General features: G+C 44.4%; 1 protein-coding gene across 1 annotated transcript in view; it reads right to left on the bottom strand.

The window, feature by feature from the left end:
- The window catches only part of LOC123997278 (plectin-like), a 145,412-nt gene that overhangs the window by 82,145 nt on the left and 46,888 nt on the right, over nucleotides 1–16,379 (bottom strand). The window contains exons 5-14 of the mRNA XM_046301431.1: nucleotides 15,170–15,247; nucleotides 14,862–14,954; nucleotides 11,515–11,681; nucleotides 7,051–7,166; nucleotides 6,471–6,571; nucleotides 5,655–5,774; nucleotides 3,748–3,843; nucleotides 3,427–3,554; nucleotides 803–896; nucleotides 217–371 (exon numbers count right to left, since the gene is read on the bottom strand). Coding sequence (XP_046157387.1) covers nucleotides 217–371; nucleotides 803–896; nucleotides 3,427–3,554; nucleotides 3,748–3,843; nucleotides 5,655–5,774; nucleotides 6,471–6,571; nucleotides 7,051–7,166; nucleotides 11,515–11,681; nucleotides 14,862–14,954; nucleotides 15,170–15,247 — 1,148 coding nt within the window. The remainder of the gene's footprint in view (nucleotides 1–216; nucleotides 372–802; nucleotides 897–3,426; nucleotides 3,555–3,747; nucleotides 3,844–5,654; nucleotides 5,775–6,470; nucleotides 6,572–7,050; nucleotides 7,167–11,514; nucleotides 11,682–14,861; nucleotides 14,955–15,169; nucleotides 15,248–16,379) is intronic.

Here is a 16,379-nt window from a genome sequence, read left to right as displayed (position 1 = left end):
CTGTCCTGTAACACATTTTCTTCGGTTGCATGACTATGGTTACACAACAAGTTTAGGTTTCAATCATGACTAGAGGGGGAGGGGATATCATTTATCATTTAGAGAAAATGGTTTCAATCCTCACAAAGCAAATCGTTGTAATCGATCAGTGTATATAATAGAATAGAATCAAATAGAAACTAGATACTTTATTATTAACTGACACGGCCAACACACCTGCGGTACATCTGCTCGGCCTGCAGGTGGCGTCCATCCTTGAGCAGCTGCACGTCGTTGAAGAGCAGGCGGATCATGCCGTCTGCCTTGTCTAGGTCCCGCTCCATCTCGGCAGTGTGCTGAGCCGGCTTCCCTGCACTCAGGAGACGGATGTCCTAGAGGGAGGAGGGGATACCAATATTAATGTCATTAACCTATGAGCTTTCGAGAGACAGAAGGTAAAAGGGTTTCTATGGTTGACAGACAAGTAATGCTTCCTCCACTTGGAAGATTTCATGGCTTGTCAAAGTTGTTGGAGATAGTTAAGATATTCCTTTTGTTCTGTGAGACTGTACTTATCCAGCCCACCTCATGCTGTTGACAGGAGAGGGAATACCGTTCTGATTGGATGACTGGACACATTGGTTTTGAATGAGGTAGTAAACAGACAGCTAATGATTTTTTAACTGGAGTCATATGCTCCAGTTAGAAAATCACTGGCCTATAGCAACTTTACATAATTGAGGACAATGGCTGTCCTTAGTTTGTCTCAGTCCCAGCCTCAGTCCCAGCCTCAGGCCTCCTCACTGTACAGTCCATGACTCACCGTCTGCAGCAGGTTCTCCAGCTGGTTGAGCTGCTCCTCACACACACCTGACTCCATCTGGACTTTACTGACAATCCTCTGTAGTCTCTCCAGCCTGAGGGAAGATCATTTTACCTTTATTTAACTAGGCAAGTCAGTTAAGAACAAATTCTTATTTTCAATGACGGCCTCAGAACAGTAGGTTAACTGCCTTGTTCAGGGGCAGAATGACAGATTTTTACTTTGTCAGCTCGGAAATTCGATCTCGCAACCGTTTCGGTTACAAGTCCAACGCTCTAACCACTAGGCTACCTGCCGCCCCAGAACAGGAGCATTAACACATATCTGGACAAAACACTGAGCTGGTATAGAATATCTCCTCTGCACAATGCTAAAAGTGAACGAATCAATAGAAAAACAAACAAACAAAAACGTTTTATGTATCAACTATCAAATATAACATATTCCTTGCTTGGCCACAGCTAAAACCGTCATAATATAGTAACACAATTACCCACAACAGCACAATCACTGAAAGTCCAGAACAAGACACTTACAGCCTCTTTGAATGCAGCAGGTACTCTACTCTATAAGGGTCCGTCACAGATGCCATACTCTTGTCCCTATGCTCTCCCTTCTAAAGTCCCAGGTAGAGAGGTGGCTCTTCTTAACACAGCCCCATCGCGTCATGGGAATTCTCTTCCGTCTTGGCAGGGACAACAAATTTCTGCTGCGCTTGTTCAGCCATTCCTCACCCCAGCACATGAATAAGGCTGCCCAGATAGAGCACAACCCAGTCTGATGAACTTAGTTGAAACTAGCAGACGAGAACTGCCCATTATACTGAACGTGGACCCCAGCAAACAAGGCTGTCTCATGACAGTGGACCAGCCCATTTCAAGACCACTTGCAACACAACACCACTCCAGCCATCTAGCCTTATGATATTGGTAATATTGGTATTTGATGCCTTCTGACAGGTAATCAGATCTGATTAAGTTACGAGAATGCATTTTCTAAAAATAAAAAATAAATCGCTCTGTACAAGACTTGGCCCCTGTGAACAGAGGATGTCTTTCTTTGCAATCCCTTCATTGCAGAGGGAAAACATGATTCAATCACAACATCTGGATACGGAGTCTCCGAAATAGGGGAGATGGGTAATATAATTACTGTGCGTTACTTAGCTTCAGATTTTGTTCTTGCAGCGGTTTAAACGGCACATGTAACAACAAGGAAATGGTCCGATAGAATTGGTCTCGAGAAGAATCCATCCGTCACTTTCTGTGGTTTTTATATGAATCATGAATCATCCGCTGTAAGTAAGTTGCACTCATCAACGGTCTGATATTCTAAATCGACCCTCTGTGGCGCTACTTAAATCAAAGAAACTAGTGGAAACATCCATCTAAAGTCAAGGACGCATGAAGTCATCCCCGAAGAGCTTAGAGAAATCAGGCAGGACAGTGTCCGAGCCCCTACGGCATCATAGATCGCAAACCTCGGGCGTGCCAATGGCATTACTGTTCCAGAGGAACTGACTGTCGACAAACCAGCCTAAACAAGGCCCCAGAGCAGTGCAACCAAAGAAAACTGGGTTTAATCGACTAATGGAGTTAGTTATCCAGGATTCTCTAACACAGACCAACGAATCAATGACCGGTCTTGTGTCGAACAATGACATATTCTTCCCATTTTGTAACATGAAGACCGATTTATTTTCTAACAAAACAGGCAGAAACTAACAAGGTCACTTGAAGAGAGTAGATATATACTAATCAAAAATATAAACGCAACAAGCAACAGTTTAATTGATTTTACTGAGTTACAGTTCATATGAGGAAATCTAATCTATGGATTTCACATGACTGAGAGTACAGATACGTTGGTCAGTTGGTCACAGATACCTTTAAAAAAAAATGACTTTACAAAGGACCTTAGGATCTCGTCATGATATTTTTGTGCATTCAAACTGCCATCGCTAAAATGCAATTGTGTTCGTCGTCCGCAGCTTATGCCTGCCCACACCATAACCCCAACACCCCCATGGGGCACTCTGTTCACAACGTTGATATCAGAAAACCGCTCGCTCACACGGCACCATACACGTGTTCTGCGGTTGTGAGGCCCGGCAGGACGCACTGCCAAATTCTCTAAAATTACGTTGGAGGCGGCTTATGATAAAGAAAGGAACATTAAATTCTCTGGCAACATTCATTAATTCATGAAGTCAACATACCAATTGCACACTCCCTCAAAACTTTAGACATCTGTGGTATTGAGATTTGTGACAAAACTGCACATAGAGTGACATTTTATTGTCCCCAGCACAAGGTGCACCTGTGTAATGGTGCTTAATCAGATTCGTAATATACCACACCGGTCAGGTGGATGGGTTAGCTTGGCATCCCCACTAACAGGGATATAAACTAATTTGTGCACATTCGAGATAAATACACTTTGTGTGCATGTGGACCTTTTCTGGGATCTTTTGTTTCAGCTCATGAAACATGGCACCAAGACTTTACATGTTGCGTTTATATTTTTCGTTCAGTGTAGATCCAGATGAGGATTGATGGAATCGTGGAATTCGTGGAATAATATGGCCAGACATTGATATCCACCACACAGCTTTACTCACTCACCTCTCAAACTCTGTCCTGAGCAGTCGTTCTCTCTCTAGGATGGACACGTGCAGATGGCCCCATTCCTTCTCCACATCAATGGGATGGTAGCCTGGAGGGACCTTGACCTGACCAGCATGCACTGCACTCTGTAGAGGGGGTGGTGTGAAATAATAAGTGTTATCTATCTATATCAATCTGTCAAAAAACTGACTAGAGTATAATGGAATGGGATCCAATAGAGTCGAGTACAATTGAATACAATAGAATAGAATTCATCGAATAGACTAGAATGCAAACAGAATAGAAAATAATAGAATAGAAGCTCTGTGCATGGCTAACCTCAAATGACTGGTAGATGAGTTTGGAACGGTGCTTGTCGGCCTCCTTTGCAGGCAGTTCTGTCTCTTTGAACTTCAAGAACTGACGCCACAGGATCTGAAAGAGAGACAGAATGAAGGAGAACATTTTCCTAGCGTTCTCGAACGAACGGTCACAATGGGGACATTTTTGTATATATATTTAAAAAAGAATGTGCAGTGAAATGCGTTGTTTTACAGCATCAGCTATAGTAGTACGTCATCCCTGGAGCTAATTAGTGTTAAGTGCCTTGCTCAAGAACACGTCAGCAGATTTTTGTCGGCTCAGGTATTCAAACCAGCGACCTTTCGGGTTCCTGGCCCAACGCTCTAACCGCAAGGCAATCTACCTTACTAGCTAGTGAATCAATCAATCCTACTCTTGCTTCCTTTTTAAACACTACATAACACTAAACAGGGTTGAGGACAATTCTATTTCAAGACACTCCATTCAGAAAGTAAACCGAAATTCCATTTGAAATGGAATTGACCCCAACCACGACAGCCGTACAAACTGCTTCCATTGACTAGTCTAGGTGATGATTCTGATTTGCTAAAGCGGTGAAGTGTAAAACTGCAGCTCTTGATGAGATAGTTATCATGTTTACATTCTCACAGTGGGAGTTACATGAGGACGGATTGTAACCTTGTAGCTTTATAACATGTTCCAATGTCCTTAATGCACACACATACAAACAGAGCGTGACCTTTTCATCTGGCCATTCAAAAAATGGGTTTATCTAAATCCAATATGGTACTGGATCACTAAAGTGGTTAACCCCGATTATTTTGACACCTTGCCAAACAAAGACGCACGCCAGCAAAGATCAGGGCTGTTGAGAAGAATACATAGAAAAGTCAGATGCTTTTATTAGAAGACACTGGTGGCGTATAAACACAAATAGAAACAAATAGGAGACTTCTCGAGATACTGCTTATGCCTGTATTTTGGGAACCATTTTCTAGGAAAAGAGATCTTGGAAGTAGACTACCTTGAAGCACAATATACCCAGCCTTGTACCGCTCATTCTGATCATGCCATTACATCGGATGAAAAGGAGGTGGGACCATTATAATAGGTGTTCGAGTTGATAAAGGAAATTTGACACAGAAGTGAGTCCTCTGTTTTACTGTACAATTCCTGTGTATGTTCTGTACTAGATTTGGAAACGGATTACAGCAACTGATAGGTTCGTGAATGTTATATACATTATCCAATAGGGGAACTTAGCTGACCGAGCCTTTATCTGACAGTCCCTTTTTGTCTCCACAGAGGAAGTTGCAGTCACGCAAACGTTTTACGACTCAGAGCTAGCCAGGGAATGGGGAGGGGCAGTACGGAAGATTCCACTGAGGTTGAGGTCGAATAATGTTTGCCTTCGGGTCTGCTTTCCTCAGCTCCGGCGCCATCCACCCAGATGTCACACGATGCCCGCAATCTCTAGGCTGGACACACGTTGTAAGTGCTCCGTGTGATGTGGTATCGAACGGCAGAGCTACCCGCTTGGTCATAATGGCTTAACTATTTAACGGCCACGCGTCTCAGGAGTGCAGCGGCTTCTGTGCGCATACACATCAGTAAGAGCTCAGAGAAACTAATCTCCAGAACGATTTGATCATGTAAGGCATCTCTGAATAGGCTTATGGTAACCGAAAATAAATGAAGGTGTGTGTGTGGAGAAATGTAATAAACATAATTCACAGCAATAAAAAAAAAATGCCTTAGTTACAGACCCCGATATATAGACACAGAAACACATACAGTATGTTCAGTATCCAAGCTCCAGTATACATATATCTAGTAATCGTACTTTATATGACCAGCAGCAAGTAGCATTCCAATCCCACTCACACCAGCGCTACTAGTAACTGTCCAGGTAGGAGACTCACCTCTATCTCCTCATAGCTGCCTGGGAACCTCCTCTCGCCGAAGATAACGACATGGTGGCTTATCCACTGCCGAATGATAGTGACCAGCTCATAGTACTCCGTCCAGCGCAGCTCCAGCTCCTGTAACACAGGCACAACAGAAAACAGCAGACAATAACAGGGTTTAACAACAGACAGCAAGAGCCTTCTAACTGGAGAGCCATGATAACTCGCCTGCTCACACACCACCCTCACTCAATTAGGTGTCAACAGAGAGAGAGAGAAAGTATGTTTATGTGCAATAAACAAAAGGTTCCCTCCTTTACTCACTTTCATTATATGTTTAGTTATCATTGGAGAACAAATGGCACACTAAAATCTGTTTTGGCAATATACTATTTTGCTTTTCCAACATGGCTCTTCTGTGTGCTGGGATTATGCTGTGTGGTGTGAGAGGGTGTTTATCGGGTAGAAGGTTCTTTGAGGTAAACACAGAAGGTTGCTAATTTCCTGCAGCTCCATTAACGATCACAGGATTTCCTCTGTGGTTCCAAACTGAAGTGACTCTGGACGTCAGCTTTTTAAACAAAACAAATGACATGTTCTGACTGACTGTCACAAGCCTGTGTAATCCGGGGGGGGGTCCTAGGAATTCACCCTCATTGAAAGTAGGGTTGAATGCAATAACAGTGGCTTAGCGTGCCCCTTTTTGAATGTACCAATCTGAGTCTCGGACATAAGATATGTCCAGTTTGTGAGTATATCAGGTTTAGGGACAATCTTGTAAAAAAATAATTGAAGTGATCTGAGATCAGCGGTGGCCAGAAATACACTCACGTTAGCCTGGATTCCATCCTGGACATCCCGGGGCATGGCATCATACAGGGACGACACGTAGGTGATGATGGACTTCTCATCAGGGTGTGGCACGTCAACATCTGGGAAAATAATTGTGTGTTTATAGATTTTTTTTCACAGCAAAAGAGGAGACTGCAAATACCAAAAACGGAATTAAGTACTTTGAGGTTCATTGTATAACAAAAAGTTCAGTGTACCTAGTCATTATTTGGTATGTGAAGATGATTGTAAACATTAGTTATACACTTAGATTATGTTCATGGTGGATTTGGAGAAGGGGGGGGGATACATTATATTTCCAAGCTCTTTGTGTTCCATCTGAGGTCTCTCACCCCTGACTCTTCTTCCGTTAAATATCAAAAGTACAAAGCTAGGTGGTACGTGGGCGGAGAAACCACGAAAATGGGGAGGGAATTTGCCGAATAGAAACTATTGTTTGCGTTGGAAGAAAATGTTTTCCGTTGCGAAACATTTTGATACAGTGTGCACTTGTGATTCCACCCCTGGTGCGGAGGTCAGCCATCGTCACGTGTACTGGAGGATCTCTGTGCGGTCTTACCCTCTGGATCCAACAGGCGTGTCACGCCCAGGTCTGTCTCTGCCACGTTGAAGGCGTACTCCAGGTTCTGCACGTTGGTCTGGCGGTACACCTTACTCATGTCAATGAGTCTAGGCCTGAGGAGACAGAACCATGGGACATCGGTCACGATTGGTGTAAAGGCAGTGTAGGCAGTTGAAGAGGGTATAAGGACTGGCCGGGCAGATACTGATAATTCATACCTACATATCACTTGTCCTAAAAAAATGTTTTTTAAATGGCACGTCTGTATGTCATAAATCTGCAGTGAACACCTGCCTCCCCTGAGGCGCTTGGCATCTATATATGAACAGAATGTTACATGGGGCTGCAGCAGACAACCAGGGAAGACATATTTCAAATGAGATAAACATCTACACCCGCTCCCCGTTACACTCATCTGCACCACGGAGAGGATAGTAAGTGAACAGAAAATACCCATAAAGGAAACATTCAAATCATGCTGTTACTCAAATTCAAATCTTAACCAATTGAAACATAACATTTAACCAAAAAACAAAAAAATCGGTAACAAAAAAATCCCTCTCTAATTCATTTTGTATTGCATCCATTAAGTAAAAATGTCACCGTTTAGAGCTCATTCTATATTTTATGGCACAGTATACTCATTCTCTCTTTATAATACGCTCACATTATTCTGATATACTCTGAAAGTAAAGCCCAAGACAAATAAGAGAGAAGCTTAGAGCAGATCCGTACTGCGATTTGACGTGATAGTTGGAGCAGACAGCGTAGTAGTCCCCAGGGCTTGGGGCTGATTCCAGGCACCGCACCTCCCTAAGAGAGAGCTGCTTCCGTGGCCTGGGGGGTCTCCCTTCTACCCTACTGGGGCTGACCAGCCTCCCCTCCCCTCCCTGGAGGCTGCGACGGCTCCAGTCATGTCCCAGCCCTGTCCCCTGGCCCAGCTCATGGTCCCCTGAGTGGGAGTCGCAGCTGGAGTGGGCCACTGAGCTGTGGGAGCCCTGGCCTGAGTCGCAGGAGGAGCCTTCTGAGAGGATATCGTCACACTGCATGACCACACGGTCTTCCAATGAGCTGACCAAGCCCGTGACCCTGCTGGACGACGACCTGCCAGTCCTCTTCCTGGACTTCAAGGACAGCTTCCTCTTCAGATTCGACATCATGGTGCCTTCTGGGAGTTGTAGTCTCCCCAAAACGGAGAGCTAGCTGGCTAGATGTTTCGTACTCTTCCAGTGGCAAGTGAAAAACGTTGCACTTAACAGTGAGCTTCCAATTCCAAAAGGCTTGCTGCTCCAATCATTTTAACCAGCTTCCTTGTGATGGTTTGGCGTTTGCTCAGGAGACAGCCGGGTCCAAGTCTGCAGAATGTGCAGGTTTAATCCCACCCGAGCACTGACGTCTTCAAAAAGACACAATCTTCATGTTGAGGTTACAACGAGTGCTCAACCCTCTCCGTGAGACAAGAAACATCTCGGTACCACTAGGAGACTAACTGCTGTCATCCCCTCCTGACCTGACCTCCCAACCTCAGCCCTGTCTGTCCAAAACAGCTCCCCCGATATCAACTGTAACTTTCACCAGTCCAATGTAAGGTCCTTAAGTTTCCCAGGGTGACAGCAACATTCAATCGTCCAAATAAGTGTTTTAAAAAAGTGCAGACTGTAGGCTGTGCAAAAAGTAACTCTGCGGTGTTTGCCGTTTGAGTAGGAGTGTTACAGTGACACACCTCTCTCCTTATGAAAATCAGCTAGTAGACTGCCTTAGGTGACACTCACAACTTAAAAAGTGTTCTCTCTCTATCTCTCTCTCTCGCTCTCTGTTAGAGAGAGCAGGGTGTAGCTCAACTTTGCAGGTACACGCACAGCTTTGATTGAACCTGCCCTGTGGGCCTCTCTTTCTTCCTTCCTTTAGTGGCACACCTTGCTGGGTATTTACCCAGATTTCCCTCATCACATGTCCCTCTTTCAGTCGCTCTCATAATTCATTCAGACTCCCTGGGGATGTGCAGGGTGCTGCTTTCATTACATGTTATGTGCTGGAAAACACTATTATTTACAGATAATGTGGCTGTCTCTGTGACTTTTTAGGCCTCCGCCTAAACTTTGAGAGACCACAGACATGTCTCCACTCATCCAGTCTCATATTCATGTCTACATGTAACTGTATGCTTCAACAGTGACTATAAAGCAGCTCCGAGGCCATTGTAATACTAACAGAAGGACTGAGAACTCATCTAGTCACTCCTCTAGTCCAGGGCTCCCTAAGAAAAGGATTCCTATATATATTTTTTTAACCTTTATTTAACTAGGCAAGTCAGTTAAGAATAAAATCTTATTTTCAATGACGGCCTAGGAACAGTGGGTAAACTGCCTGTTCAGGGGCAAAACAATAGGTTTGTACCTTGTCAGCTCGGGGATATGAACTTGCAACCTTTCGGTTACTAGTCCAACGCTCTAACCACTAGGCTGCACTATGAAAGGATAAGTAAACAAACCCATCTTTCCCAATTCTATACCACCCAGGTGCCTCAGACAGCACCCTCTCCACCTGAACGTATATTAGTGAGTCTAATAACATAATAATAACAGCATACACAGTAAGTGCTCAAATCAGTGCCGGTACCTGTATCCATCTGACACAACACCAACCTGTGGTATTCCAAGCCCAGGGCACTGACAGGTTCAAAGGAATGTCTTATTAGAGCTGCCTGAAACCTGTACGATCAGGTACGGCCAGGAGAGGAGATTGAACAACTACAGAGTTAGAATAAAAATGTAATTTACCTCAGGACTCGTCAGAACTGAGAAATAAACACTAAGTGGACGCACAATCCTATTTTATAAGACATGGAAAACCTTTCTCTCTTTTGTTGAAACTAGTGTCTTATTGATTTATGGACCTGATAGTTTAAATTTGTACTAGATATACACTACGTTACCAAATTTATGTGGACACGTGCTCGTCAGACAGCTCATTCCAAAATCATGGACATTAATATGGAGTTGGTCCCCCCTTTGCTGCTATAACAGCCCCCACTCTTCTGGGAAGGCTTTCCACTAGATTATGGAACATTGCTGTGGGGACTTGCTTCCATTCAGCCACAAGACCATTAGTGAGGTCAGGCACTGATGTTGGGCGATTAGGCCTGGCTCACAGTATGTGTTCCAATTCATCCCAGAGGCGTTCAATGGGATTGAGGTCAGGGCCCTGTGCAGGCCAGGCAAATTCCTCCACACCGATCGACAAACCATTTCTGTATGTACCTCGATTTGTGCACAGTGGTATTGTCATGCTGAAACAGGAAGGGGACTTCCCCAAAATGTTGCCACAAAGTTGGAAGCACAAAATCGTCTAGAATGTCATTGTATGCTGTAGTGTTAACATTTCCCTTCACTGAAACTAAGGGACCTAGACCGAACCATGAAAAACAGCCCCAGACCATTATGCCTCCTCCACCAAACTTTACAGTTGGTACTATGCATTGGGGCAGGTAGCAAACCCGGATTTGTCCGTCGGACTGCCAGATGGTGAAGCGTGATTCATCACTCCAAAGAACGCGTTTCCACTGTTCCAGAGTCCAATGGCGGCAAGCTGTATACCCCTCCAGCGGTGTAAAGCTTTACACCTCTCCAGTCGATGCTTGGCATTGTGCATGGTGATCTTAGGCTTGTGTGCGGCTGCTCGGCCATCGAAAACCATTTTATGAAGGTCCTGACGAACAGTTCTTGGGCATATGTTGCTTCCAGAGGCCGTTTGGAACTTGGTAGTAAGTGTTGAAACCGAGGACAGGCGATTTTTACATGCTACACGCTTTAGCACCCCGCGATCCCGTTCTGTGAGCTTGTGTGGCCTACCACTTCACAGCTGAGCCGTTGTTGCTCCTAGACGTTTCCACTTCAGAATAAAGCGATGTGTCATGACAACCCTGTTGCATATAGCTTCGCACTACCGGAGACGCTAGGACAAGACATATTAACACCTAATAGTGCCACTGTACCTACTCATGTTATTACTGTGGGTAATAACATGAGTGGGTACAGTCTACAGAGGGGTGCATTTGGGGTACTATTATTGGGGTTAATCTCACCTTTAAGAATAAACCTGAAATGGCTGGAGGAGAGGCTACATTTGAGCAGACAGCGGGGCTTAACGTGTAACATTCTGATGTTCCAATCCAAAGATGTCCACCAGTATCTGAACATTAGGTGCAGTACAGTCTCTTTTGACACACTTTACCCAAGATTTGGTTCTGGGTACAGAGATTAAACACTGTAAACATTACACTACGTATTGTGGCTTGAGGTGTCGGCCGCCAAATAATAACAACATATGCCATTTAGCAGACCCTTCCGCCAATCACGCGTGCATACATTTTACATTCAGATGGTCGCGGGAATCAATACCCAGTATCCTGGCATTACAAGCAGCATGTTTCTACCAACAGACCCACAGAGGACCACTTACTGGTGTTTGTGGATGACGGCGCTGAAGAGCTTGCCGTCCCTCCAGCTGGTGGTGAAGTTGTCACAACGGATGCCCTGGTAGCCCTCCACCATGCTCTGGGACCACATCAGCAGCTTCTCTTTGGCCGTCATGTTGTCTGACTGGCCATTCACCTGGATGTCCGAGATCTAACAGGGGAGGATAGATACCGGGGTTAGACGGGGGAGGATATATATATATATAGCCATTTAGCAGACGCTTTTATCCAAAGCGACTTACAGTCATGTGTGCATACATTCTACGTATGGGTGGTCCCGGGGATCGAACCCACTACCCTGTCGTTACAAGCGCCATGCTCTACCAACTGAGCTACAGAAGGATAGACACTGGGGTTAGATGGGGGAGGATAGACACCGGGGTTAGACGGGGGAGGATAGACACCGGGGTTAGACGGGGGAGGATAGACACCGGGGTTAGACGGTGGAGGATAGACACCGGGGTTAGACGGGGGATAGACACCGGGGTTAGAGAGGGGAGGATAGACACCGGGGTTAGAGAGGGGAGGATAGACACCGGGGTTAGAGAGGGGAGGATAGACACCGGGGTTAGACGGGGAGGATAGACACCGGGGTTAGACGGGTGAGGATAGACACCGGGGTTAGATGGGGGAGGATAGACACCAGGGTTAGATGGGGGAGGATAGACACCAGGGTTAGAGAGGGGAGGATAGACACCGGGGTTAGACGGGGGAGGATAGACACCGGGGTTAGAGAGGGGAGGATAGACACCGGGGTTAGAGAGGGGAGGATAGACACCGGGGTTAGAGAGGGGAGGATAGACACTGGGGTTAGACGGGGGAGGATAGACACCGGGGTTAGACAGGGCAGGATAGACACCGGGGTTAGACGGGGCAGGATAGACACCGGGGTTAGACGGGGGAGGATAGACACCGGGGTTAGAGAGGGGAGGATAGACACCGGGGTTAGACGGGGAAGGATAGACACCGGGGTTAGACGGGGGAGGATAGACACCAGGGTAAGACGGGGGGATAGACACCGGGGTTAGACAGGGGAGGATAGACACCGGGGTTAGACAGGGGAGGATAGACACCAGGATTTGACGGGGGAGGAGGCCACACGCTACCAGGGTTGGGGTCAATTCCATTTAAATTGGGTCAATACAGGACGTTAACTCCAATTGGATGAAAACACCTCCTCAATGACGAGATTTGGAATAGAAAAAATAATTTCATTTGACTTCCTGGATTGAATGAATTGATATGGAATTGACCCCAACCCTGCTTGTCATGGTGGCAGAGGGAGATAGTTTGAAACAATAAAGATATCATCTATTTGAGAAAATTGATTATGCATTGTAATGGATGGAGTTTGATTCAATCATATGATATTCTGATTCAATATGAATCAGGTTTGTCTAACTCAATGATCTGTGGTGGAAAACAAGAAAAAACATTGTTTTTCAGCCAGGGGAGGCAACTCTGTCATCAATATTACATATGTGAGATCAAAGGGAACCGCCAACTAGATCTCAATTCCTAGGTCATTGAATAGGTGGGAGGGATGTCCGGCGGTGACTGCTCCTGCTTTGGGTCTCAAGACACAACTTAAGCACTATCTGGTCCAGTGCGGGAACACACAACATTGGCTAATGTGGCAGGACTTTATTTGGGCTGGAATGGAAATTAAATGAGTCACAGTCACCAGAGGCTCAGAGGGTACTCTCTGTTCTTGCCAAAAGACCGCTCATTTACCAAATTCTCTGCCGAATGGTCTCTTTCTGTAGTCGGTGTGTGTGGGTATACTGTAAGTGTGTGTGTGTGTGATCTCCTCGGGATCCATTCCACCCTCGATGGCCCCACCCTAAACCTCTCCCCTCTGAAGAAGAGGAGAATTCCTATGATGACTCACCAGGCACCGGACCTGCTGTGTTTTCTCCTTCTGAGAAATGGGAGATACCCCTCTCTATCCAACGCAGTGCATGGAGTACAGTAAACCAGTGTAAAACAACAACTACAAGTTGAACTGAGATCTGTGCCCAGTGGGTATACTCTATACCAGTCTTAGTTAGGCATCAGACCTGTTTTCAAATACTATTTAAAATCATTTATAATACTTTAGCTAGGCTTGATTGAGATTACCTGGCTTAATGGAACCAATAGTCAACGCTACCTTGGAGAATAGTTTGCAGGACACAATGTTCTTTTAGTTCCTCTGCCTTCATCGGCACATGGGTCCCAAAGAGACCTGGGTTCAAATACTATTTGACATCTTTCAAATACTTTTCATGTTTCCTTAAGCCTTCCTGGAGTGCCAGTTGGGCAGGGTTTGACTATTGTATTGGTTCCACTATGCCAGGCAAACTCAATCAAGCCTAGCTAAATGATTTGAAATGATTATTGAAATTGTGCAGTAAGACTGGTGTAGAGTATACCCACAGGGCACAGACGTCAGTTCAACTTCTAGTATCTCACCATGTCATTCGATTTTGGTTGAAAGATGTGAGAAAAAAAAAACAGTGGTGTGAAGTACTTAAGTAAAAATACTTGAATGTACTACTTTAGTCTTTTTTTGGGGTATCTGTACTTTACTTTATTATTAATATGTTTGACAACTTTTACTTCACTACATTCCTAAAGAAAATATTGTATTTTTTACTTCCTACATTTTCCCTGACAACCAAAAGCACTAGTTACATTTTGAATGCTCAGCAGGCCAGGAAAATGGTCAAATTCAAGCACATATCAAGAGAACACGTGGTCATCCCTATTGCCTCTGGCATGGTGGACTCACTAAACACAAATGTGTGGGAGTCTGTCCCTGGCTTTCCATACATTTTAAAAGAAGGACAATTGTGCAGTCTGCTTTGCTTAATATAAGGGATTTTAAATGACTTACTTTTACTTTTGATACTTAAGTATATTTTAGCAATTACATTTACTTTTGATACTTAAATTTAAAACCAAATACTTTTAGACTTTTCTTGAAGTAGTATTTTACCGGCTGACTTTTACTTTTACTTGAGTAACTTTATATTAAGGTATCTATACTTTTCTTCAAGTATGACAATTGGGTACTTTTTCCACCTCTGTTAAAATAATTATAATTATTAAACTGTAATAATACTATGATGGAAATATATTTCATAATAATTTGATGACAGATTTGACAGCAATGTGATTTTCTGAAAGCGATGTGGTAACATTTCGAGTGATTGAGATATGATATGACAAATATGATTGGATTTAGTTCAATTTGTGATTGTTGCTGATTGGCTTGGATCAGAGCCAGGGGGATAGGAGGATGAGGAGCTATATGATATGGGAACACAACACTGACAGAGAAGGACACCTGGAAGTGAAGGATGATGGTCCATATCAGCCCAAGGGTCAGCTTGGGGTTACCATCCGCAATGTCATCGTTTCTGATGTTCACCAGCTTGACCTGTGATTGGACGACAGAGAAGAGCGAGACTTAACAATTATAGTAGTTCACATCATAGTAGATACATTATTACCCTGTTCCAATGCATTTAGATGTTTGTCTCAGTCATGTCACTTACAGTAAGTCATCTTAATACAGTAGAAGAGAAGTAAACTCAGAGGGTAACTCATGTTACATTTTCTCCATTATTATATTTCAATTGTTGTTTCTCTTACCTGTCGGTGTTTGAGGAAGTCCAGTGCCATCTGTACATTCTGTAGCTTGTGGAATCTCATGCGGCCTTTCTCTCTGGAGAGAGAGAGAGAGAGAGAGAGAGAGAGAAGACAGAGAGAGAGAGAGAGAGAGAGAGAAGACAGAGCGAGAAAGCGAGGAGAGCGAGAGAGCGAGAGAGAGAGAGAGAGAGAGAGAGTGAGAGAACGACAGAGAGAGAAAGAGACAAAGAAGGGGGAGACCGAGAGAGAGAGTGGGGGGGGGGGACGGTTAGAAACAGACATGCTACCTTAGAAGAGGCATGGAGAAATGCGAGTGAGACATTACGTCGGAAGAGAAAAATGTGATGCAGCTACGACAGTATTCGACAAACAGGAAAAGGGAAATTGGGAAATAAGTTGTGGACTCAATGACAAGAGTACACAAGATTTTCCTCCATAGGAAAGGATGAACGACAAACAATACGATGAATAACTGATGTCTCACAGATTTCCAAGGACAACTTCCCTCATTATAAAACCACATTATTATTACATCATATCTGTTCTTCACCTTCGACAGACAAACACAGAGGTAAATAGGAGATATATTTGGAGTGAAGGGTGGGAGCATCAGTCATGCATTGGCTGGGCCAATAATATGATTAGTTATTAGGTACAGGAATCTTTGGTTGGTTGGTTGGTTGGTTGGTTTTGAATTGTGTCACCTCTTCATACATGTGTTCTGATTGGAGAACAATGAACTGAAGACTTCCACTTCCAAAGAATACTGTATTTGTGCTATGTAATAAGCATTAGTAATTGAGCTAAACAGAAACCAAGTTATTTTCAGACTGATAATTTCCAGTGCTTCAAATATTGTTATAGCATCAATGACTAGTCAATGAAGTAGTTAGTCAATTATGTCCTTCCTTCATTCAGCCATGGCACCTACTAATAACAGAGGGTATTTGTTTACAGCCAGCAGCGAAATGGTTAATGCACCTCTGAGACTTTGCAAGCTTGTCAATGATAAATAAGTGATGCCCAAAAGGGGGGGGGGGGGTGGAATCATAAGCACAGCAAGTGACATCATGCACAGCCGAGCCACTGGGTAATGGATGACTCAAGCCACATGAAGTAGAAGATGATGGCGGCCGAGTTATAGAAAACCCCACTCACCAACCGCAAGTTCCTGACCACGTCTCTCTCCCTTGCCTAGCCCCAGCAAAGAGCA

This window comes from Oncorhynchus gorbuscha, linkage group LG15 (assembly GCF_021184085.1).
Source record: "Oncorhynchus gorbuscha isolate QuinsamMale2020 ecotype Even-year linkage group LG15, OgorEven_v1.0, whole genome shotgun sequence".
NCBI classification, from domain to species: Eukaryota; Metazoa; Chordata; class Actinopteri; order Salmoniformes; family Salmonidae; genus Oncorhynchus; species Oncorhynchus gorbuscha.
The sequence above is the reverse complement of the archived record's forward strand: the minus strand, read 5'-3'. Positions and strand labels throughout refer to the sequence as shown.